The sequence below is a fragment of the Montipora capricornis genome, chromosome 4, assembly GCF_036669925.1.
Source record: "Montipora capricornis isolate CH-2021 chromosome 4, ASM3666992v2, whole genome shotgun sequence".
Classification (NCBI taxonomy): domain Eukaryota; kingdom Metazoa; phylum Cnidaria; class Anthozoa; order Scleractinia; family Acroporidae; genus Montipora; species Montipora capricornis.
The window spans coordinates 55,274,461-55,298,420 of NC_090886.1; the positions used below are offsets into that span (position 1 = coordinate 55,274,461).

General features: G+C 39.5%; 2 protein-coding genes across 3 annotated transcripts in view; one reads left to right on the plus strand and one right to left on the minus strand.

Moving 5' to 3' along the window:
• LOC138046842 (coronin-6-like) overlaps positions 1 to 6,527 on the plus strand; it is a 31,546-nt gene extending 25,019 nt beyond the window's left edge. Inside the window, 5 exon segments of the mRNA XM_068893420.1 lie at positions 2,504 to 2,578; positions 2,580 to 2,606; positions 5,241 to 5,447; positions 5,712 to 5,930; positions 6,166 to 6,527. Of these exon segments, the coding sequence (XP_068749521.1) occupies positions 2,504 to 2,578; positions 2,580 to 2,606; positions 5,241 to 5,447; positions 5,712 to 5,930; positions 6,166 to 6,258 (621 nt within the window). The 3' untranslated portion in view covers positions 6,259 to 6,527.
• A 3,741-nt stretch (positions 6,528 to 10,268) lies between these two features.
• The window catches only part of LOC138047568 (helicase domino-like), a 39,936-nt gene continuing 26,244 nt past the window's right edge, over positions 10,269 to 23,960 (minus strand). Inside the window, exons 28-43 of one of the 2 annotated variants that reach the window (XM_068894475.1) lie at positions 22,579 to 22,614; positions 22,143 to 22,342; positions 21,544 to 21,697; positions 21,293 to 21,343; positions 21,085 to 21,210; positions 20,488 to 20,544; positions 20,246 to 20,338; positions 19,656 to 19,798; positions 19,487 to 19,540; positions 17,963 to 18,062; positions 16,774 to 16,953; positions 16,583 to 16,664; positions 14,567 to 14,739; positions 14,313 to 14,465; positions 13,159 to 13,198; positions 10,269 to 12,155 (exon numbers count right to left, since the gene is read on the minus strand). In XM_068894475.1, coding sequence (XP_068750576.1) covers positions 11,281 to 12,155; positions 13,159 to 13,198; positions 14,313 to 14,465; positions 14,567 to 14,739; positions 16,583 to 16,664; positions 16,774 to 16,953; positions 17,963 to 18,062; positions 19,487 to 19,540; positions 19,656 to 19,798; positions 20,246 to 20,338; positions 20,488 to 20,544; positions 21,085 to 21,210; positions 21,293 to 21,343; positions 21,544 to 21,697; positions 22,143 to 22,342; positions 22,579 to 22,614 — 2,517 coding nt within the window. In that variant the 3' untranslated portion in view covers positions 10,269 to 11,280. Of the gene's footprint in view, positions 12,156 to 13,158; positions 13,199 to 14,312; positions 14,466 to 14,566; positions 14,743 to 16,582; positions 16,665 to 16,773; positions 16,954 to 17,962; positions 18,063 to 19,486; positions 19,541 to 19,655; positions 19,799 to 20,245; positions 20,339 to 20,487; positions 20,545 to 21,084; positions 21,211 to 21,292; positions 21,344 to 21,543; positions 21,698 to 22,142; positions 22,343 to 22,578; positions 22,615 to 23,960 lie in introns of both variants that reach the window. The other variant, XM_068894474.1, reaches the window with a different exon arrangement.

Consider the following 23,960-nt stretch of genomic DNA (forward strand, 5'->3'; position numbering starts at 1 on the left):
TATTTTGCATGGCAATCATGTGATCACAGTTAGGCATGACATTGCCTGATACATAAAATTTGCCTTAACTTTGTGCAACACAAGATTCAAAAAAGTATTCAAATTGGGGATCAAGATCCATTGCCCTAGAATCTTGTAATAATTTTAGTATTAATGTTTTAAGGTCGCAGATCTTTGCAATCTATGAGTTTCCTTGAAAAGTTATCCAGAATTTCATGCATGGTAGATCTGCCATCTTGATTTTACCCAAATCCCATATGGGAACTTGTGGATTGAAATGTCTCTTTTTGCTAGCAATACTCATATTCTAGAGTTCTTTTCAGAATAGGTTTCTCTGATCCCTTTTCATGTCTCTTTGTGTTCATTATTAGAGTGGTTTAAGTTTGTAATCAGTTTCAGTGATAATGGTGATCCTGAGTTAACCCTTGCCTGCCTGAGGGGTGTTCTTTGCAAAGTTTTATAATGTAACCATGAAATCAGATGATCTTTGGCAAATGAATGATGTGTAATAATTATTTATCAGACACAGTGTAACTTCGACTCTTTGTTCCAGCAAATCAGCTCTGACGAAGGGCTAATGCTCGAGACGTCAGCTTTTAGAATCTCTTGGGTGGCCAATTTACATTATCAAACTCTGTTGATAAAACCAATTTTTTGTAACACTACTTCCCCAAGATGCAGCACCACAGTTTCTTTAGAAACTACCCCCTCATAAATTTGCTTTAAGTTGCTTGGAATATTTGTGACCCTCCATATGACTTTGATGCTAAAGGTGATAGCACGCTTACACAACATGGCTTGTGTGTCCTGAAGACACAGATATGCGCATATTAAACAGCCAAAACAAAAGAAGACACTTGTCTTGTTTTCAAGAGTCAATCAGCAAATTCCTTGTCTTTCTTATCATGCTTAGTGTGCCAATGACCACACGCTTAGCATGCAGTTGAACACACTTGGTATCAGTAAAGCTATATAATGCCTATTTCAGTTTGACAACTTGACTTACAAGTGCTTTGATGAATTAAAACAATTATTACGACTATCCGTGTAAAAAAAACTCGCGACCTGTGTGTACGGCTTGTGTATTCGTTGTAAAAAAATGGCAGAAGTACAAACGATAATTTTGAACCGTTCGAATAACTGGAGAGCTTTAGAATATCCATGCAAGAAATCGGAAGTAGAACGGACGATAATTTTCAGCCGATCGAATAACTCAACCTTCTTGGAGCCGGTGAAATTTCAAAACTTCAGAAAATGCAACAGGGCTAACACGCGTTTTTTTTTCACATTCTTTCTGCTTTTGCTGTCATAACATTTTCGATGATCGATATACTTTTTAAAAGGGACACGAGTTTAACACAAGAAACTTTCCCAAACACGGTGGAAAGTTACAGTATTCGGTTTCCAACACTGTCGGCACGACCTCAACCAAGTCATGCGGGCCATGCATGACCTGTATCTGCTATGCATGTTGAATGTTTTTCGTAAAATTCCCGTAAGCTTTTAAAAGAAACTAAATACTGTAATCCTCAAATCTTTCTTGTCTGAGATTTGTTATTTGGCCTTTCCCTGCCTACTTTATCGAAGGCGAGAGATTGTTTTATCCTCTGGACATGCCCGAATCTTCTGTTCTGCCGACACGAGCGACAAACAGTGGCAAGGTATACCAAAATCTCGAGATCTCTGCACGCCCTGCAGCACTGAAATCTCTTTAGATCATCTGGGATTTTTTGTGATTTTTAAGAACTACCGTATTTTCGAAGAATATATGGTCTAATCAGGCGGCTTGGCTGATTTCGCATCTGGGCTTTTTCAACATGTACATTCCAATACTTGGCAATGCGGCATTAAATTTTGCTATAATTATCCTATTTACATGTGAAAGAGGAAATGAAGGACTTAAATAAGAACTATCTTTCAGTTTACTGTTGAGACGCATTTCTCATCTTTATCTCCGTACAATTTAAAAGGGTTTTTTTTGCCGGTGCGACTGACATCAAAGGCGCCCCGCACACTAGCGGATTTTTTGTCGGCAGACGGCAGAAGTTTTCACTTGTTGGCTAGTGCACTGTGCAAGATAGGACAATAATTCTTGAGTTTGTAAACAGTATTGTTTTTGGGGTTCTCTTGTCATTTAGTGGTGTATTTCCCAGTATGTCCATTCCTGAGGCTCTTCACTAAGCGTGGTAAATGAGCACACTTAGTGTGCTCTCTTGCTAGTGAGTTGTGTCATTTTGCACACTTGTTTTCAAAGGTTATCATGCTTCTTTGTTCGACTGCTCACGCTTTGTTTTTTCTAGCGTGTTCTATGAAACAAAATAATTTGCTAATGAAGTGTGCTCCTGGACACACATTAAGCGTGTTTAAAACCAATTTCTATTGTTTTTTTAAGTGCTATCACCTTTAGCATCAAAGTCATATGGAAGGTCACATTTATAGAGCTCAGGTTACCATTTTTGCTTAACCTTTCTCCTAAATAAATTTAAGTTCTTTTCCTATATAGGATACTCTGGAAAACTTAGCCCTTGAAGAGATTGACCAATCAAATGCTGTTCTTTTCATTCATTATGACCCTGAACACTAAAATGATGTACTTAGCTGGCAAGGTAAGATGTGTTTATATTTCCCCTATGTTTTGGTACAGTTGGTGGAACATCAGGCTATTACATGGGAGGTTGTAGGTTTAACTTTCTAGTTATCTGTAATAAGGGAAATAAGCTATGAGGCCCATCTCACAATAGGCTCGATTACCAGCTGCTGTTTTGGGAAATGAGCCAGTACTCACTCCCGAAATCTCAGCTGGACGCGTGAAGTGAGCCATTGTTAGTCTCTGCCAATCAGAAACTCGCTTGCACAAATTGAGTAGGCATGAATTATATTTTTTAGTTCAAATTGTGGATGCAAAGGTATTCTTTGACCTGGCCTGTTTGAGCTTTACAGTGCTTTTAAGGTGGGAAACATCCAAGATTTCGACAACGGAAAGTATTCGAGAAGCTGGAGAATGGTATTGTGTCATTTTCTACCGCCTGAGGTCGGAAAACGGGTGTCTAGAAAACTAAGACCAAAGACCTAAGACCTAAGACCTAGAAAACTAAGACCTAGAAAACTAGACCTAGAAAACTATAGAATATGTAAAAATCATTAAATTTCTTATATAAAATAAAATCCCAACCACTTGCCAACAGTGTATTGTTTTTTCCGGTGTAATGCAAGAAAAAACTATCACCACCCGAAACATGTCTGGAATGTTTATTGTGTTGCAACCAATCGCAGTTTAAATTCCATAAGGGCAAATTTATTTCTGTGCGGGAATTACCAAATCAATCAGGCACATACAAATATTAATATCAGAGGTATAGAATGGTGAATTCGAGAGTTTGCGAGGGTGCGAGAAATTCGAGACTGAGGCTTTTTTCGTTTCTATCAAATTTGAGCCAGAGACTTTACCTCTAAAAATCTGAGCTTGAGACTCCAATAGCTAGAAAATGTCACGCCGATAATACATGCACTAAAACAGCGTAAACGTGACGGAAATCTCCAACGAAGATGAGATTTACCATTCCCCTAATAAATATTGTTTCACAACACAGAAGCCGCGGCATGGGATCATTTTGCAAATTACTGGAAGGACGCGTGCATTTCAACTCTTAGGCTCCCGAAATAAAACATGCTTTACGACTTGTAACCAAAAGTAAAAACTAAACTGTTAAGGGAAACATCTGTTTATTAAACATTAGCCTGCAAGCAGGCCCTTTTATTGAAGCGCTTGCGCGATACTAAGCCTATGTGAAACCCAAACAGGGCCTGCTCACAAGCTAATTAAACATCGATCGAAGAATTCTAATTCTCTTGACGTTTTCCAGGTTTGACGCGCGTGTACAAACTGCACAATACTCTTAACGGAATATTTGTTATTTGCTTTCGTGAATTTTATTAGCAGTAGGGCAAATGGATCTTTTAAATCCGAAAACCATCATCGTATTACACCGGAAAAACAATACACTGTTGGCAAGTGGTTGGGATTTTATTTTATATAAGAAATTTAATGATTTTTATATATTCTATAGTTTTCTAGGTCTTAGGTCTTAGGTCTTAGTTTTCTAGACACCCGATTTTATTTTATATAAGAAATTTAATGATTTTTATATATTCTATAGTTTTCTAGGTCTTAGTTTTCTAGGTCTTAGGTCTTAGGTCTTAGGTCTTAGTTTTCTAGACACCCGGTCGGAAACATCACAAATTTTCCCATAGGTGCCAAGGGCAAAATATGGCTTTCAAATCCATTGCTATTGCAATTTCTCCTCAGATTTTGCGAATCTAAGAGCAAGTAAAATTCCTCAAGATCAATTGAAATTACTGCTGAGTTTGTTGGTGGCAGAACAAGGGGGTTGATGACTTCGACGGAGAGCTGAAGTGGCCAAAGATTTTGTTGATGATTCACCTGTTGATTTCAAACTCACAGTGATCATTTAACCACAAACTTAAGCTTGCATCGTTTGGAAACTTTGCACAGACGTTTTAAGCATTGTTATGTAATTACTCTTTCCTTGAAATCAATGTTTTGGGATGTCTAATGCCATTTCCCCACCACTATTAACTTCACAAAATTATATTTTAAGTTTACATCACAGACACAATCTATCGCTCACATGTCCAACCGTTTCTTCTTGGGGAGGATACCTGAACTCGAGTGAGCGGTGGAAATTGAGCCTAGTCTCACAACTTTTCTGTGTTTATTACCTGGTTGAAGCTACACTGTAAGTTAAAGAAATAAGACACTCCTTTCAAAGAATTCTCTATCGCACATGGTTGGGTGGGTAAATGCTCAGGATTGTTGTCTACTACAAGCTACTTTTCAATCAGGGAGTAATGGGAGGGGTTGCATGATTAACCATTTGACACCCAAACTGACCTGAACCAGTCAGACTTTACTTTGTCTCATGCTAGACGATTTTACTTGTCAGTCCCTGGGAGTCAATGGGTTATAAAAATAAAAAAAAACAAATAGTAATATGACCTAAGAGAAAAGAAAATTTAGTATTGTATGCAAGGATGAATTTGATACCAGCAATTTTTGAGTCTCATACATTGGATATGGGACACAATGATTAACTTTAGGTTTGACTTTGGCCTTTTGACTTGGGTTACAATTATTGTATTTTTGTGGTTAACTTTGCCTTGCATGTGAGTGAGAGTTCAGGAATGGCTCTGAGACAGATTTATTGTCATTTGTTCAACAGGGTGACAGTATCATCAGGTACTATGAGTTAGTTCCAGAACCCCCCTATTGTCACTGGTTAACAAACTACAGTGCCAATGTGCCACAGCGAGGAGTCTGTTTCATGCCAAAACGTGGCTGTGATGTCACTATCAATGAAGTGGCAAAATGCTTTAAACTTGTTGCCAAAGGATACTGTGAGCCCATCAGTTTCACAGTGCCAAGGAAGGTATGTATGGACAAGTGCATTGTGCAAGTGAATGCAAATAATTTTGACTCTCAGTCAGAAGAACAGTAGCTCCTTTTGTGAGGGTAACAGTTTTTACACAATCTATCATGATAACATTGGCTTTTTGTGGATCTTGGCATTGTTTTTCTGACATGCCTTTATTTCAGTGTGTAATAAAAGTAGAGAAGTGATAATTCATAATTTAAAACCTTACTTCCACTTCTACTTGACATCTCTTTTGGTTGAATTGTGTTTGTTTTTCAGTCTGAACTTTTTCAAGAGGACCTGTTTCCTGACTGTAAAGGAGATGAACCATCTCTTACAGCTAGTGAGTGGTTGGATGGAAAGGATGCTGATCCCAAACTTATGTCACTCCGGCCAGAAGCAGGTGGGGGCACAAAGGCAACACAGAAAGCAAAGAAAGGACTAACAGCACTTGGAAAGAAGGCACCTAAGAAAGCAGCACAGGCTGCTGGTGAAGAAGTAAGTGATGCCTTGAGCTCCTTGTTCATTTGGGGGGTTACTGCCTATGTCTGACCATTGTCATCTTCAGAGAGGATTGAGGTGTGGAATTAGATTTCAGATTGCAGGAAAGCTGCAATATCTAGAGGTCTTAAATTCAGTTGGATGGACATCTAATAAAGGCTTCTAAGTACATGTAAACCAAGTATGCAAGTCCAAACTTAACTGGTAAAATTACCTTAATTATGATTTACAGGATTTCAGTGAGATCATAAAGAAGCTGCAGGCGCAGGTGGAGGCACAGGAGAAAAGAATCAAAGCATTGGAGGAGAAAATGGAGAAGTTATAAGTTTGCATTGCAAATGAGGAATAGATAGCAACAGGTTCCTTTGCAAAATTGAATTGGACCTTTGCTCCTTTAAATTTTAAAAGTTTTAATTGTCTCTAGAAACCTTTATCAGAAAAGCTTGAAACTTGTATTTTTCCATCCTTAATTTGTATTAAAAGAAGAATGAATTATGTTTCCCATCTGTTATTGATTCAGAGGTTTCACAGTGAACTTGTAGAGTTTTTGAAGCTTCAGTTTGTAATGGGTTAGTAATAAAGCCCTTATTTTAACTGCTTGTTTAAGTCTTTTTCATCCTTTGGATAGTGCATTTTTTGACTTTCAAATAAACTTACTTGATATCTGTTCACATCCTTCAGGAGAGTGAGACTTCTGGATTTTACTCTAACTCCAGACGATTTTACTTGTCAGTGGGAACCTCTGAGGGATGATTGACTTAAAAAGAATGGAGGAAATGCAACCCTTTTAATACATTTGTTGCAGAGAAGGAAAATCTCATTGCTGAAAAAGTGAAGGACAAGAGCAGAGGTTGACCCATTACAGCCTCGGACAAAATTGATGAAACACTTTGCAGACAGTAGGATTGGGACCAACGGAACCCATTGACACTTCAAATGCCCTAGGACGCTCGCAGTTGACAAGTAAAATCTGTCTAGTCTCACTATCAGGGATCAATCTACTCTGTTTAATGCCAGACGATATACTCATCAATGGAAGGCAGTTTAGGAGTCAATGGGTTATAAACTGTTATGGAAGTATTTCATTGTTGTTGCTCTGTCCAACACATGTACAGACAATTCCTGACCCAGTGTCCATCCTTTTGCTAGTCTGGAGGTAAACAAGTCAACCTCCTTGTCAGGAGCTCTGGCCTCTTTCTGCTCCCCAAATGTCTGCAGAGTGTCCTTAATAGTGCTGCAAGGGTTATTCATCTTAGCAGTAGATATGAACATGTCACTCCTTTGCTTATCCAGCTCCATTGGCTCCCTATTGAAATTGCTGTCATTACATTCAGGGCTCTTCATGGTGCTGCCTAACTATATCACTGAGCTCAAAGCCTTGTACACCAATTAGAACCTTATGATCTTCAAAAACATTGTTGCTTTTTACACCTTGATTCAATCTTAAGACCTATGATGGCCAGTCCTTTGCGATTGCTGGTTTTTCTGTTTGGAATGCCCTTCTGTTGGAACTTAAATTTTTTGGTTCCCTTTCCTCTTTAAGTCCAAGTTGACGACTTTGCTCTTTAAAGTTTCTTATGATGTAGTTTTATACTTGTAATCAGTTAGTTTTATCCCTGTTTTGAATGTAATTTTTTGTAAAGTGCTTTTGGACTATTGGGATTAACGCTCGATAAATATTCTATCATTATTATTAAAGAACAAGAGGTTGAAAACACCGTAAACACCGTGCCCACATACTACCTTGGCAGTCAGATCCTGTCTTGACCTGATTTTTTTATCATCTATTACATACAACCTAATGATTAGGGACTCGTGGGACTGTTGGCTCACAACTACACATAACCATGACTCCATGAGACCACAATGTTGCTAGCTCTGAAAATAAAAACGTTTCATAAAAAATCAAAGAATGCTTCTATCTTTAACTCCATTGTAAACCTGGGTAACTGTGTTGATCAATGCAATAGGTTGATTAGCTAATTTCACTTCAAAGAGAAACATCTTGGTATGGTGGCTTAAGCCTTATCACTATTTAGCAGTACTTTCATGCAAGACAAATGAATTAGTTTTTATAAAAAAAAAAAGGTGCCTTCATTTGATGGGAAGCCATTGCTACAAAGCAGCAGCTCTGGGTCCAAATCCAATGATCATTTCTTTTGTTTATTGCTATCACAAGTCCTTGACCACTGTTCTAAGAAGATAATTATCAATTTTGAGAAATCTTGTTGCCATTTCAGTTATCCACTGGCTGAGCGCAATCACTTTCCATAAGCATGGAAAATGGGTCTGGTGACATGGGAGGGGAATCTGTCAGTCGCATTCACTGTCACAAAACTACCCCAACCACAAGAATAGACCAAATCGGCTACCTCGATGTTGTACCCAGTTCAAATTCTTTGGGAACAGAACGTTTTGTTCCAAGTATTTCCGTATCATTTAAATGCAAATGCAACGCACGAAGAACTTCAACCCCAAGAGATTTGAATTGGGTACAACATTGAGTTAGCCGAATTCGTCTATTCAAGTTTGTACTTTGCTAACAAATAGGTGAAAGAAAAGATGGGGGTTGGGGTGATTTGATTGGTTGAGGAATCCAAGGAAGCTAAGAAAGCTTTGACCGCTGGGAGAATAGATACCAGAGAGCACATTACAGGCGACACTGGAAACGAAGCTTGTTAGCTGAAGAATGTAGCCCGTTTTTTCTTTTTTTCATCTTTCAACACCTTTTTTTAAACGCTTTCAGTTCTGATGAAATGGTATATGAAATGAATCATATATGAACTGCGGATATGAAATCAAGTGAAGCTATGATCTTCGCAGTTATGAGCGCAATTTTTGCAATTGCGTAGAGAAGCCTGAAAAATTCAGGACTTCAACGGGGTTTGAACCCGTGACCTCGCGATTCCGGTGCGACGCTCTAACCAACTGAGCTATGAAGCCACTGACGTTGGGAGCTGGTCATTTGTGGGTTCTAATGGTCCCGTGAGGAATGAATCAGTGATGAAATGGTATATATGAAATGAACTGCGGATATGAAATCAAGTGAAGCTATGATCTTCGCTTCTTAACGCAATTGCAAAAATTGCGCTCATAACTGCGAAGATCATAGCTTCACTTGCTTTCAGTTCTACTAGATAGCTTGTTACTATATTACACAAGTGCTCGGCAAGATTCTGATCAGTAGAATGGAAAAAGGTATCGGTACCAAGCTTAGACAGAACAGGCAGGGTTCCGTGAGGGGAGAAACACCACCGAACAGATCTTCATACTGCGTTAATAGAGAGATAAAGCATCACGCAAACGGCAAACGTCAGACTAAAATTTGCTTTTTGCCAAAAGCAGAAGAAACTCGTTTGATATGAGCTCACTTCTTGCCTGTTAGTAGCGGGTATCAAATAACTTTTCAAAAGAGAGAGACGAGTTAGAATGACATATAATTTTCATGCTTTTATGACAAGCAGCAGCCCACCGTTTCGCGTTTGCCGTTTCACGTAAACGCGATGCTTAATCTCTCTCTGCGAATGGCAAGCGCCCTTGATAGTCAATTTCATCAACTTCGAGAAAGCATTCGACTCACTCCATAGATGGAAAGAACTTAAGTGAGGCCATCGCTACTGTGTGCATGTGATGGATGAAGAACCTTCGCTGATCCACAGCATCAGGAACTTCTTATGCAACACCCAAGGACAGAGAAAAATCCCTGACCCGGGTGGGAATCGGGAATGCGGAGGTCGTGGGTTCGATTCCCACCCGGGTCAGAGATTTTTCTCTGTCCTTGGGTGTTGCATGAGAAGTTCCTGATGCTGTGGATCAGCGAAGGTTCTTCATCCATCACACGCACACAGTAGCGATGGCCTCACTTGAGTTCTTATCATCAAACTGCTTTACCAGGGTGCAGAATGTGCCGTCCTCGATAACGGGCAAACATCAGACTGGTTCAAGGTTCGAACAGGAGTCAAGCAAGGTTGTGTTATGTCCGGGTTCCTCTTTTTACTAGCAATCGACTGGGTCATGCACCAAACAACTAACACCGGAACAAGGTGGAGGCTGATGGAGCAGTTAGAAGATCTTAACATTGCAGACGATATTGTCCTCGTCTCCACAACCATAAATCAGATGCAGAGGAAAACAACTACGCTTGCAGATACAGCTTGCAAACTTGGGCTACGAATCAGCTGGAAGAAGACAGAGGCCTAAAGGTCAACTGCAGAGGAAAGGAGAAGAACAAGGGATAGGGACAGTTGGAGAAAATGTGTGGAGGCCTTATGCGCAACAGAGCGCGAAGAGTCGAAGTGAGGTGAGGTGGTGGGTACAAACTTAAAAAACCAAATAGGAAAGAGAAGCTAAATTCCATTTTAATTCTTCACAATTTTACATAAACAATTTTCAGATTTTAAAACAATAGGTATTTAATAATATTTACACGCCAAAACCTGAACTTACAAATTGAAATAAAGACGCATTTCAATGTATTCAAGAGGAGGCTAGCCTCAGTGCTTTGGCCACCTCTGCTAGTAATTAATGCGCCACTTGATTCACAGTTCTCAATTGTAGTGATGGCCTAGTGCAGTTAACACACAGCTTTTTACAAATGCTCGTACACAGCTAATGTGTGTTAAGGTCAGGGCAATGTTTCAGTCCGATGCTTATTGGTTAAGCAGTCAAAAACTACCGGTATGTCCCCTCTTCAATTGACTCCTGGGAGTGAGTGAGACTTGACAGATTTTACTCTCATGACAGACGATTTTACTCGTCAAGTGGGGGTGTCAAAGGGCGTTTAAGGTGTCAATACACTAAACTCTTCAAAACCTAGTTAAATTAGACATTTTTGCTATGTCAAAAAGAAAACTCATTTAAAAAATCTGTTCTGTTTGAAACTGGCGACAAAACACTCCTGTTGGTTTGTTCACACAAGGCTGTCACCAGAAAACCACGGTGACCATGTTGGTACCACAGAAGCAAGTCTTAGATGCAAAATTACGATTTCACAAGATATGTACCACTCTGTGTGAAAAAAAAAGGCAAAAAGTTACCATCAGCTAACTTCTAAACTTATAAGGAGGATGGCCACAAAGGTAGTGTACCCTCCTTTAAACGAGTTGGAAAAATCAACTTGCAATTCTATGACCTAACCTTCTCTCCTCTTATTGAAGGATAGTTATGTAGCTATGATCCCCCAACACTCTTAATATTGCAAACTATTAGCACAAGCACTCAATTCTAGAAGTATAATTCACTTCTCCAGGAAGGGAAAAGGGTAAATGTTATATCAAGCATAAAACTTGTTGATAAATCGAACAAATACAAGCAAACATAGGAAAACCAAAACAACTGGTAAAAACTTTTAGTGTTTGGGTGGGTTGCGTAGTCTCATTTGGTATGGAGACTGATGGTGGTGTTGTTGCTGCTGTTGCTGCTGCTGTTGTACTTGCTGCTGCTGCTGTTGTTGTTGTTGTTGCAGTAACTGGACGGTAGGCGTAGCAGTCCTCTGCCCAAGTGTTACAGTGGCCATCTGCTGAGGTTGCTGCTGTCGTGGTATTTGTGCTGGAGTGACTGCAGGCTGTGCTGTCACCTGACCACCAACTTGAACAGCACCTGGTACCTGCTGCTGCTGTGGTTGCTTTTTTTGTGCAGCAAGCAGCTGTGCTTGGGCTTGAGCTTGTGATGTCATAGGCTTTGTGACACTTGTGGGTGCTGAGGTCAGCTGGCCTGATGGTTGACTCTGCATGGTGGTGACACTTCCCACACCCTGCTGCTGCTGCTGCTGTTGTTGCTGGCGCATCTTCTGAAGCAGTTGCTGTTGCTGTTGCTGTTGAAGTTGCTGTCGAAGCTGCACCTGTTGCTGAGGTGTTAGTTGTCCTAACTGTTGCTTTGCCAGGATTTGCTGTAGCTGCTGCTGAGTGATGGTCTGTGGAGCTTTCTTCTGAAGGATAGCTCCAGCTGCAGCAGCCTGCTGATGGTTTACCATTTGTTGCCTCTGCTGCACTGAAGCTTGCTGTACTGCACCTGGCTTAGCTAAAGTAGCAGTACTTGGAGCACCAGCCCCCTGGTTCACCTGTCCAATCTGGAAGCGCTTAAGATGCTGCTGTTTCATTTGTTGTTCCACTTGTTGCCTCTTGAGTTGTGCCTGCATTTGCCGCTGTTTAATCATTGCAAACTGCTGTGGAGTCAGCTTGACTCCCTGCTGTTGTCCAACATACTGCTGTGCTGTATTATGACCTGCAAGTAACACACATCAAATATCATCAGCTGTAGGTTTTGTATTCAGAAGTCTGGTGACTATATTTTACAGACAGGTGTTACAATGTGAAGAGATTTTGATAAATACAGGCTACCAACCTTGAGCCACTCCCCACTTCTTCTCCTACTGCTGGGTGTGTGGTTTGATTTTAAATAGTAAGAATTTACATATGATAACGGCTTTTTTAAGAATAAAGGACAATCCGTTCCAAATGTGGCCACTTTAAAAGTTACCCGGTTGGCCTTTGATGTAACCTGCGATCAGGCGTACTTTGCTTTTAAACTAGGCGCGAAAGGAACGCCTTATACAATTTCTTAACGAGTCTGCCGCCCACCTGTCAAGAGTGATGTTATCTTGTGTCATGCTATAAATGTGAGCCAATCAGATTTTCCCAGAAATTACTCACACATTGTTACGAGAGGACGAAAACAAAAAAAAATTCTAGCTGGAATATCTGCGAAGTTTATCCATGCAATCAAAGCTATTAGCATTTCTGGAAATCCCGCTTGACAGTTCAAATTATCAAGGAACGAAGGGCGAATTATTTATGTTATCAGGCACAATCAACAGTACAATAATAAACTTAACCGATTCTACGCAATTCTTCAACCAATCAGAGCGAGGCTCCAAGAGCTCTATTGTTTTTCGGCCAATCAGAGTAAAGTCCAGATTCTGGAATAAGAGCAGACGACTCGTTAAGAAATTGTATCAGGCGTACCTTTTCGTGCCCTCTCTAAAGAGAAGTATGCCTGATCGCAGGTTACCTTTGATGTGTATATGTGTGGGTGGTTTTAACCCTGGGGATACAATGAGATGATTATAATAACCAATCACCATTAAGAGGATGAGCCTCGAGTTTTGGGAAAAGCCTCAATTGACCACTGAAACAAAAACTTATGTCCATAGTTAATTTTTGTCACTAGGGTAGGGGGTTAATTTCTTGTTCTTTACAAAAGTTCAAACATTTTGCAATATACATACTTGCAGTAGCAATTGATGGAGTTGTAACTGGCTGTCCAATCTGTGACATAAAACAAGATAGGTAGAATTTGCAAAAAGTGGTTAATGGAGTTAAATGTAATTTAAGTAGTTAATGACTAGGAGCAAGTGCACTCAGTGCCTGGCGTAGCGTTACTGGTTTGGTTCATTTGAGTTGGAAGGTATGCCGACATTACAGGGAGCGAGATAATCTAGATGCAAAGTAGTGTTATCAGAACAAGACATTTCATCGGCTAACTTAGGGACCAATGTTGGCAAAGTGATTGCAGTTCCTTGGAATCAGTTACCGAGTTGCTATTTAATTTAATTTCCTTAATTTGCATGGTGTTTTGTCTCCTAGATGTTAGTTCATTTATGACGCTCGAAGTCGTCTTAAATAAAGGCCCACATTCGCCCAAAAGTCATTGCGCACCGTGACTGAATTTCGTGTAACACAAAATCACCCAAATATCTGACATGTTGTTTCCCGCGTGATTCGCCTGAGTGCCTTTAGCCAATCACATCACGTTTTTGGACAAGTCGTCATTTGAAAAACAAAAACAAACGGCCACAATGACTTTTGGGTGAAGGTGGGCCTTCAATGTTTCTATCGTTTGCATGCAGAGCAGTCTCTTTGGAAGTCTCTTTGGCAACTTTAATTTCAGTATTCACGATGTCGCGCGCTTTCTTGAAATTTGACCTCTCCAGAGAATCATTGGATTGAATGGCTTTAATTTTAAGAGTGTCTCTATCCTGCAAGCTTCGTTTTAAGTCAGGTGTGATCCAAGGCGATTTGGATGTCCTGACACGTTTTTTATGCAAAGGAGCATGCCTATTAACCACATTATTAAACATGTTTTTCCAGGCCAGCCATATTTCATTTGGATTATTGTATGTTTTCAATCTCTCCCAGTTTTGAGAACCAATTTTGATCCGAAAATTCTCAGGATTAAAATTTTTGAAATTTCTGTAAGTAACGGTGGAATGACCTACAGAGGACATGTATACCGACTAAAAGTTTCAGAAATGCATATATCAGGCTGTGATCACTAATGCCTACATGAGACACACCAGAGCAAACAAGGTTAATCGGTTCATTAGTGTAAATAAGGTCAATCATAGTGGCAGACGATTCTGCAATGCGAGTGTAGGCTTACCTGACTGACTGCAGTTGCTGAAGATGCTGCACTTTGGCTAGTTGTAGCCCCAAGTGTTATTGAAGTCACAGAACCTGAGGTTAAAGCACTGCTAACTTGACGTGGCTGTGTCTGTAATATCCTTGATGTTGATATACCAGCTGAAGACACATTCTGGCCACCAAATAAACGAACAACAATTAAAAGCTGTATCCTTTGTGCAATGGCTAGAAGAGATGCAAACGCCATTCAAAAGGACAGATTTGTGTACTTACTGCTTGAACTTGAACTATGGAAGTTGGTATTTTTGCCTGCATCCGTTGGTTAATTGCTGCAAAGTGTGAAGACGTCATTGAGCTAAGACCAGCAGCATTACCTTTGTGAGTGTTAACGACAATACTGGGCGCACTACCTGCTGGTACTGATTGGCCACTAAGTACTATATTGGCTGCTGTCAAATAAACATAAAAGACAACTTTAGAACAAAAGTCTCTCATTCTGGTGCTACAAAAATCATGTGTTCTCAATGATAGGTTATTAATGTCGTGAAACTGAAATTTGGTATCTCAGTTAACAACTAATAATTCATTTGCAGAAAAGATCTTGCAGAGCCCTTTTTTTCATAAAACATCAAGGAAATCAAATTAAACTAAATTTGTATGCACTTAGGTCAGCCTACCGAACAAGCCAATCAAGTCATTAATAAAATGTCACGTGCATCAACTTTAAACCCGATAAAACACTCCTCATTAGAATTCTTTATATAAAGCATTCTCAAGTGAAGCTATGATCTTCGCAGTTATGAGCATTCTCGTCACCAGAGCCTTGGATCGACCCAAGGCTCTGGGAAACTCTATGCAGGAGAACATGCGCCGTAGGGGTCTTATAGCCAAAAACTGGCTATTGGAACCTTACTGCGCCTGCTCACTCCTCGCTCTAACATGAATGCACCAATTAGAAACGCTTTTGATTGTTCTTCACGAACACCAATGAGAAGACACTTTGTTTTAGGGTTCCCCAGAGCTGTTCTCTCGCTCAGTCAAGAGAAGACCTCTGGGGTCGAGATTGAGTTATGAGCGCAATTTTTGCAATTGCGTAGCGAAGACTGAAAAATTCAGGAAATCTAACGGGTCCCGTGAGGACCATTTCATTCCATTCCATTTCATATACCATTACCATTAGAACCCACAAATGACCAGCTCCCAACGTCAGTGGCTTCATAGCTCAGTTGGTTAGAGCGTCGCACCGGAATCGCGAGGTCACGGGTTCAAACCCCGTTGAAGTCCTGAATTTTTCAAGCTTCTCTACGCAATTGCAAAAATTGCGCTCATAACTGCGAAGATCATAGCTTCACTTGATTTCATATCCGCGGTTCATATATGATTCATTTCATATACCATTTCATCATTGATAAAGCATTCTAATAAACAATTATTTCATGAGGAGATCTAACCCGAAGGTCGTGGGTTCAATTCCCACCCTGGTCAGAGTTTTTCTCTGTCCTTGTGTGGGCCCATTTCCATCAGTAGGGCTAACGCTCACATGGTTCATATGGGATAGAAATCTAGCACTTCACCTTACAATCTATTCAGTTAATTATTTCATGAGCACGCGTTGGATATGAGATGGTAAATAGCCAATGAGGTGCGTAATGCCGAGTTGGCTATAACCAGTTTCATATCCAACAAGAGCTAATAGAATAATTGTTTTATTAAATTCCTTAAACTCCAAAAGTCTGGAAGTACGAAATGCGAGCGAAAAAAGCGAGAAAATCCAAGCGCAATCGAAAAACGTGATGAAGATTCAATGTTGTATAATACCTTGTGGTCAGACAGACACAGGCTCATCACGAAAACATTCCTTTCCTTTTCGCGTACTTCTAAACGTCGAAATAGAACCAAACTTTCCAAAAAGCGCTTTCCGGTGAAAAACGATTTTAACCTAGCAACGCTTAGCGCAATCAATTGCCATATAAGGTCAAACTAAGGTATATGAGCGAATAACCGAGACTGAGGGAACCAATCAGAGTGTACAAGAAATGGATAAACCGAGGTTGAAAATTTAACAATAAGGCATAGCTTGCTTTTCTTGTATCCTAATGTTCCCTCACAATTTGAACCTTTGTTCAGACTCCAGAGGGGCACGCTTTTAGTGGAATCTTTTTGAAGCCCTTCAAAAAAACCTCGCAGCATGTGTTTTATAAGGTCTAATAACACTGCTGCTCGTTTTTTTAACATTACATTACTTTCTCTTAACTCTACTACACTCTTTAAATTAATGTGTAAATCAACCTGTGGTCTTCAACAAGTTTGATGATGGTGTGGTCCCAGTTGCACCCTGCAGTGCTGACGTTTTCTGAAGAGCCGCTGCAGTCTGAAAATCAATATCAAAATTTTTGGTTTATTGTTGTTGGTTAACAACTCATTTCCTGACATAGTGAGAAACATTTTAGTTGACATGTACCGGTAACTGTGATACTTACACCAACAGATGTGGCATTAAGTTGTGTAGTTGCAGTAAGCTTTTGTGCAGGAAGCTGTGTTGTCGAGTTTGTCAGTTGCTTGGATGCTGACTGCGGCTGCGCAATTTGTGATCCTTGCGGTTGGGTAGGAGTGGAACCTGGTGGATTTTGCTGTGGTTGATTCTGTTGTTGCTGCTGTAACTGTTTAAAACACAAGCAGTTGATGATTTTGCGCTAGCACAGCATATTACCTTTGTAAAATACTCATTGTCTCGTGGACTTTTATTCTGCACATACCAAGAAAAAAATCTATAATATTAGTAAGAGGTTAGCACACTTGAATCCTGTTACTTTGAACTTGGGTATTTCAAGTTCCCCCCTGTTTCGAAGTAATGTTCACTTCCTTTACGTTTTGCCCCCCTTTTCAGTTATTTTAATATGCTTAATTCAAACTCAGTTATCCCAAAGTCCTTGCTTATTTGAACTAATTTTTGTTTCCTATGGACTTGATTCTATTTCAAAGTTTAATTTAAAAGGTGGATGACTAACTTCAGATACTGTCAGAACACACTTTGCCCATTGTGCACAATTCAAAATTGCACAATCTGTCAGTCCTTGTTTATTTATTTACCGGTATTTATTACAAACCGTTTCCAAACAAAGATTTCTGTTGGGAAGACTGTAGATATAGGATTTGCACTTCTAGATTTGCAGAAAAAGTTACCATCTTTCTAATATTGAAATACTGAAAATACTAATTTTTTATTAGTTAATATGGAAAAGGTCTACCAGCATCAGGATAGATTTGGTGTGGAATATATTCTAAATTTTGAATCCCTGCTAATTTGAACTATTTTCTCTATTCCTTGTGACTTCGAAATAACAGGGTTCAACTGCAGTATAAACATCAAATTTACACCGACCGTTTTTTGATAAAACTAAATACAGATGCTTTCACGATACATTGGCTGCGCCCTTTCCAGGATTGGTTGCCAACCTGGAAACTGGGACGGGTAGTTGAAAAGTTGATTCAACGGGCCAATGAAATTTGCAACTTCACAATGAAGTTCGGCAACTTCGCTCCGAAAGGTTATTTGTCCCTTTCATAGTACAATTTGTTATCATAAAAAAGATGTTAAATTGGGCACTACTCAGCCATTTAAAATCCAGCAGTGCTAAATGCCTTAGTCAATACTATTCATTTTCATACCACAGCATTCTGTGAAGCTGCTGCCTTTTCTCTGGCAATTCGTTCTGCTTTCATGGTTGCCAGCTGTACTGGATTTAAAGTCTTTTCTTCAGAAATTCCACTGCAAGAATACAAAAATACAGTAACAGAAATGTTTTTTTTACAACGAAGGATGTTCAGGATTGTGGACAACAAAATGCACCCTCTTACCCTTCTAATAATAATAACTACAATCATAGACAAAAGTAGTTGGGAAGGTTATGTAAATGAACCACACCAGAGCTGTATTTCAACCTGATTCTGTTAAAGCTCAAAAGAAATAGTTTCACTTTCTCTTACATAGCCCCCCTCCCCCTATTCAATGTTGGAAGGTAAGTCAACAAATTCCCACTGAAACCATTCAGTTTTGCACAACATTGAAGGAGGGGGGAAGGGAGAGAAGCAATTAAGACTTTAAAAGTGCTAACCTTTCCAACAGTTTTGTCTGGGATTGTAGAAATAGTTTTCACTACATCTGCCCCTACGTAAGATAATACGGATGGCAGTTGAGGTATTTTCCAATTAATATGTGCTGCACATTCTGATCTCTTCATATTATTTTACATGTAATTAACAGTATGTAAATGAAAGTGAAAAATGCAAGAAGAGGATGGGCAACAACAAACAGCATTTATTTTCAATTTCCATCAACGTTTATTGATACCCTATCAATTGAAAAGCAATTTACGTAATGCCTTGAAAATATGATAGTAAAACAGGAACAGGAATATTCAATGACTAGAAGACTTCAAGGCAACATTTCGTACGACGTCATCTTTTTGATCCATGCATGTGGTTCTTTCCACGGCACCTTGAAATACCATAAAATAGGAACAAAGCTCGCTTATTTTATTCGGATCGCTGATTGTTATTATCTGTGAATAACTGTTGTAAAAATGATCGAAGATTGATTGAAACTGTTGATACTGAGACTGTGGTTTTGCTTTCTGATGTTGCGTCTAGAAGCAGTTTCTGATTTCATTTGTTTTTGACAAATCGTCGCCCCTGTTTATGACTAGTGCCTGAAAAATCGATCTGTGACCCTGGCAATATGATTTTCTATCAGATACTGTAATATTTGATTTTCAAAGTAAAAGGAATCACTGCAAATATTCAAAAAATACTCACTTCAATTGCTATATTGATACTCCTTGTGACTTGCGAATTCAGTGAACAATACCGATACCACCTTGCGCACCCTGGTTAAGCAATACCGATACCACCTTGCGTGCTCGGTTGAGCAAATCGAGATTGCTTTCCCCTATACAATATCTACCAAGTTATATACTAATATATCTTCCCTTTTTACGCGGGGGCTTCTAGGTTGCCTCCTCGGGTTTTGGCCCAGACCCTGCGGGGGCAATAATAATAATAGCAATAATAATAATAATAATAATAATAATAATAATAATAATAATATAGCACCTTTTCTACAAGATTCACAAGCGCTTCTAACTTGTTTCTGTAGTTTTTATTCTACCACTTTAAATGATTACTTCCTCTTACCTTGCTGCCAGTACAGACGAGTGCTTAAAATTCTTCAATTGTGGGTCAACCAACCTTGACAATAAATTAACATGTAAATATTATGGAAAGCAAGTGTAATGATGAAAATACAACACTTTATTCACTCATGTCCATAAAGTCTGCAATATCTCCATTATCAAGATCTTACATTTGCTTGAGAGTGGGTTTTCTTTTCTGGGAAGTACGTTTGACAAGTTCAAACACGGATGATCTGACAATTGTGGGTGAGCGTCCAGCATCTTGTGCCAGCAGATGATGAGTTTTGAATGATCTGCCACTTGGACCCTTGATCTACATTGGGAAACAATAGATCAATAATTTCATTGCTGTATGAAAATCTCTTGCGTGTTTTTAGCTGACTTCTCATTAATACCTTTGCCCTGTGTAACTGCTACTGTGTGACAGAAGGGAGCAGACATCCAAGTGGCTTACAAGTGGTATAAACATGGTTCATAATAAGCAGACAACAAAAATTGGGTCATCAGAGGACCGCTTAAAGATGCCCTTTAAAGATTACCTTGAAAACCAACAATGAGACCTAATTCTTATTTGTCTAGCTAAGCATACCAACAAGGGCTGGGTTACTTGAAGCATGGTTAGCGCCAGTGTTAAATACCATGGAAACCTAAAGGTTTCGATACTTCTTTACCAACAGTTAGCGCTAACCAGGCTTTGAGCAACTGGCCCCAGAAGTAGTTTTGGAGGGCTATAAACCAGCATTGCAAGGAGAGTATTTACCTTAACTGGCAAATAGGGAGACTGAGTGAGGAAAGCTTGAGTTGATGATTTGTACTTTGTCCTTAGTTTCTTCACATTCTCCTCTGCCCCTGGCTAACAATTCAACAATCAAAACAAGTTTATGTTCACAATAAATTCTTTTACCATTTAAGAGATTTCCAAGCTACCATGAATCAACTTGTGACAGTTGACTAAAAGTAAATCAATTTGCAAAAATTAATTAAGCAAGAAGTCATCCTTACCAAAGGAATCTTCCCCTCTTCCCTAGGAATAATCATGTTTGAATAGCGATCACGGCACTAAAAAAAAAGCATAAATAGTTGATTTTCCCTCTGGGTCACTGAAAAGTTGCATGCCTGATTATTACCTTGAAAATCCTTTTCAGGTCCAGAAACTTCCCACTTTGGATCAGTGCATGAAAGGAACTACCCTGCTGGCAGAGCCTTTCTTTTGCTTGCTCAATTTTGGTGCTCTCGAGAAAGACTGCATGAATTGAGTGAGATCTCTATTGAGTATGTGCTGCATGTTGCCTGGATACATGACCTTTTGAACCCAAGCCTAATATGCCAGATCTCGTGGCCATCTTGGTTTTTCACAGTACAGCGGGCTCAATTATAACCATCGGTTTTATCACTAAATGGATGCTTGCAATGGAAAAACCAGTTTAACAAGAAAAAACAAGATTGACTAGTCCAGAAGTTCGGGCTGCGGCGGCTTCAAAGAGTTGATGCGATTCAGGCAGAGCCTCCTTTTCTCCGCCTCAGTAAAGAAGAAGACAAAAGGAGGCTCTGTTCATACAGTGGAAAGGAATGTGAGAATACATATTTCAGAATACTTACCTGTCGAGCTGAACGGAATGTCCGGCTTGTCAAATTGACAATATCGCATACAATATCCCAGTTTGGAGTCTGACTTGGAACATTAACCGCTAAATCCACTGGTAACTCTTGAAGGGAGTTCACAGCCTGAAATAGAAGCAAAGCCAAGACAGTTGAGAATGGGATACATGATTTCATCTTGCATCAAAAATGTCTCCTGATTTGATACCTGTAGCAAGGCCCAGTCTTCATGGATCAACCACTCTGGAATACCAGCACCCTGAAATGAACAACAAAGGTGTTGAAAAAAAAAACGGGGTTATCTACAAAGTGTCAAATTTGTGTTACTCATAATAATGGATTGAATGACCTGCTGACTTGTAAGCTTTCTTTGGATTCAATCATGTCTGTATTGTTAAAAGAGCTTAAGACTGACATTCGCACTTAGAAGATCACACCAGTGTAATTCAGCCTACCCACCTGTGAATAGTCTGCCTGCTTGACAAGACTTGGGGTTACTTGCTGTTTCATCTGCTTCATCTTGGATTTCTTACTCAATGAATTACGCCGACTTCTTGCAAAGGGATCAAATCCATTCCTGTCAAACACCGATGTGGGACGACTCACACGATCCCTTAAGAGAAAGAAAATGTCAACAATTATCATATTAAAAAAGAACTCATCACCAAGCTTACTTGTGTAAGTCTTTAGGACTAGCAATGCCTTTATAATAAGGTGAGAGCTCTAAGACCATTTCTGCATACTGTTTATAATCTTATTGACTTGTAATGGTGCAGAAGGTAAGCTGCCATCTCTGCAATCTCTCCTTGTACATTTCACATCACCATCATCATATCTTTATTTACCCTCTGATTTTAGAGTAGCTCGAGGTAGCTAGTATCTCCGCGCATTTACCCTCCCTACCATGATACCCCACAGAGAACAGACCACAACAGTAGAGTTAAAATAAGCTGTAATAAACTAAATCCTTTTAAAAGGCCGTTTGGTCTCAGGGAAGAGGTTAAATCTGAAACAAGAACTTAAGGCAGCACAGGAGGGTATGAAAAACATCAACTCACTTTGCAGCTCCCTGAAGCTGATCTCTAAAGTAAACAACTGACTTGTAGACAGTTCTCTTTCCTGCTTGATGAGGCTTGGTCAAATGCAGGGGAGGGAGTCTACCAGCTGCCATAGGTGTGGTCTCATACAGATACCCCACAGTGGCATCAACATAAACCTCATTTTGTCCTTCTCTGGGAGGTGTAGGTGGGGTCCAAATCTAAGACAAAACATTTCATACAAATCATATGAGTAAACTCTTTTCCTGGAATAAATTATGATGTATTTGTACCAGCGGGACAAAACTGATATCTCTTCTTTCTACAAGGTTCAAAACTGCAATTCCATTGGATCAAAATTTCAATTCCCAAGCACAAAGTGCACAGAGATCTTTTCGTTCTTTACTTTTGGGTTGATGTACAACAACAGAAACAAATAAATTATCTGAAGACTAACCGGCATTTCCTCACCAGTGATGTCATTTACATAAACCTATGGAAAGAGTAATCAACATCTGGTTATGTGAGGGTGAGGGCTTCAATTATTGTCTCTTAGTCTCTCTCAATAGCCCTTATGCGTGATGACATATGACTAGCTAATTTCACCACCAAGCCTCAAATTCGAAAATCAAACTTGTAAATTTCAGCATGAGCTAAATCCCAAAGGAGCAAACTTGAAAAGAAAACTTAAGTAGAGGTAACGGTAAAGTCAATTTTATTTCAGCAATGAGGCTGGTATCAATGGAAGCAGATGGTGTGCCCTTGACTCCCCTCTATCTGTCAGTGCTCCATTTTACTGGTATTAAGGTGTTACTTCCCACCGTCTCAAGTGTCCTTCGGAAAAAAATTCCTAAAAAATTCGTATGTGCTAGTTTCAATCAAATCCAAACTATACATCAGAAGAAAGCTTAATGTTGTGTACAATGAAAACATAGTTTAAGTGTGTTTTCCTTATAGTAAGCGTCAGGAGCCGGTAAGAAGCGAAACCACTGAGGGTTCTTCTACTGAGTTTGAGCAACTTTATAGGGTATGTAAATTTGACCAATTTTCGCGAAATTTCGCCAAAACCTTCCAGAGATGATGACAAACAAAAGTGTGTTGGGAAATTCTGATATTTATAATATTTTTCCGCGGGGTCCATTTATGCAACACGTCTCACATACTTTTAGCTACTCCAACCTTAGATGTGGATATCGAGACAACCAATCAGAATATTGAAGAAGCCTGACACACTTCTGTTGATTGATGCCTTGTGAATAACAACACTGTGCAGTCATTTTGCTCATACTGCAGCATCCGATACCCAAGAAATTCAATAGAAGAACCCTTGATGGTTTCATGTCTTACCGGCTCCCGACGCATACAAAAAGAAAAACTTGCTTAAACTATATTTTTAACTTAAACTACATTTAAGCTTTCTTCTGATGTATAGTTTGTTAGGATTTTATTGAAACTAGCGCACATGAATTTTTTCTGAACTACACCCACAAAGGTGGGAAGTAACCTTAAAAGCTTCAGCATCAGAGAAAAGTGGGAACAGACGTTGAAGTCACCAAGGATCGAACTGGGGACCTCTTGCTGCAAAATCTGCGCAGTAACCAACTGAACTACACCCACTCCTCTCAAGTGCAAACAGTAATGCACGTCCACACGATGTGAATAATCTTGTGCAAATTAGGCTTGGTGGTAAATATTGAGAATATGCTGTAATCATCCACAAGGCCTATTTCAAGCTCGGTATTTTGTCTAAGGGCGCGTTCGATTGACCCTATTCTGGAATAAGAATGCGTGGAGTGATGATTAAAACGGTATATTTGGCGCGTTTCGAAGCAGCAAGGA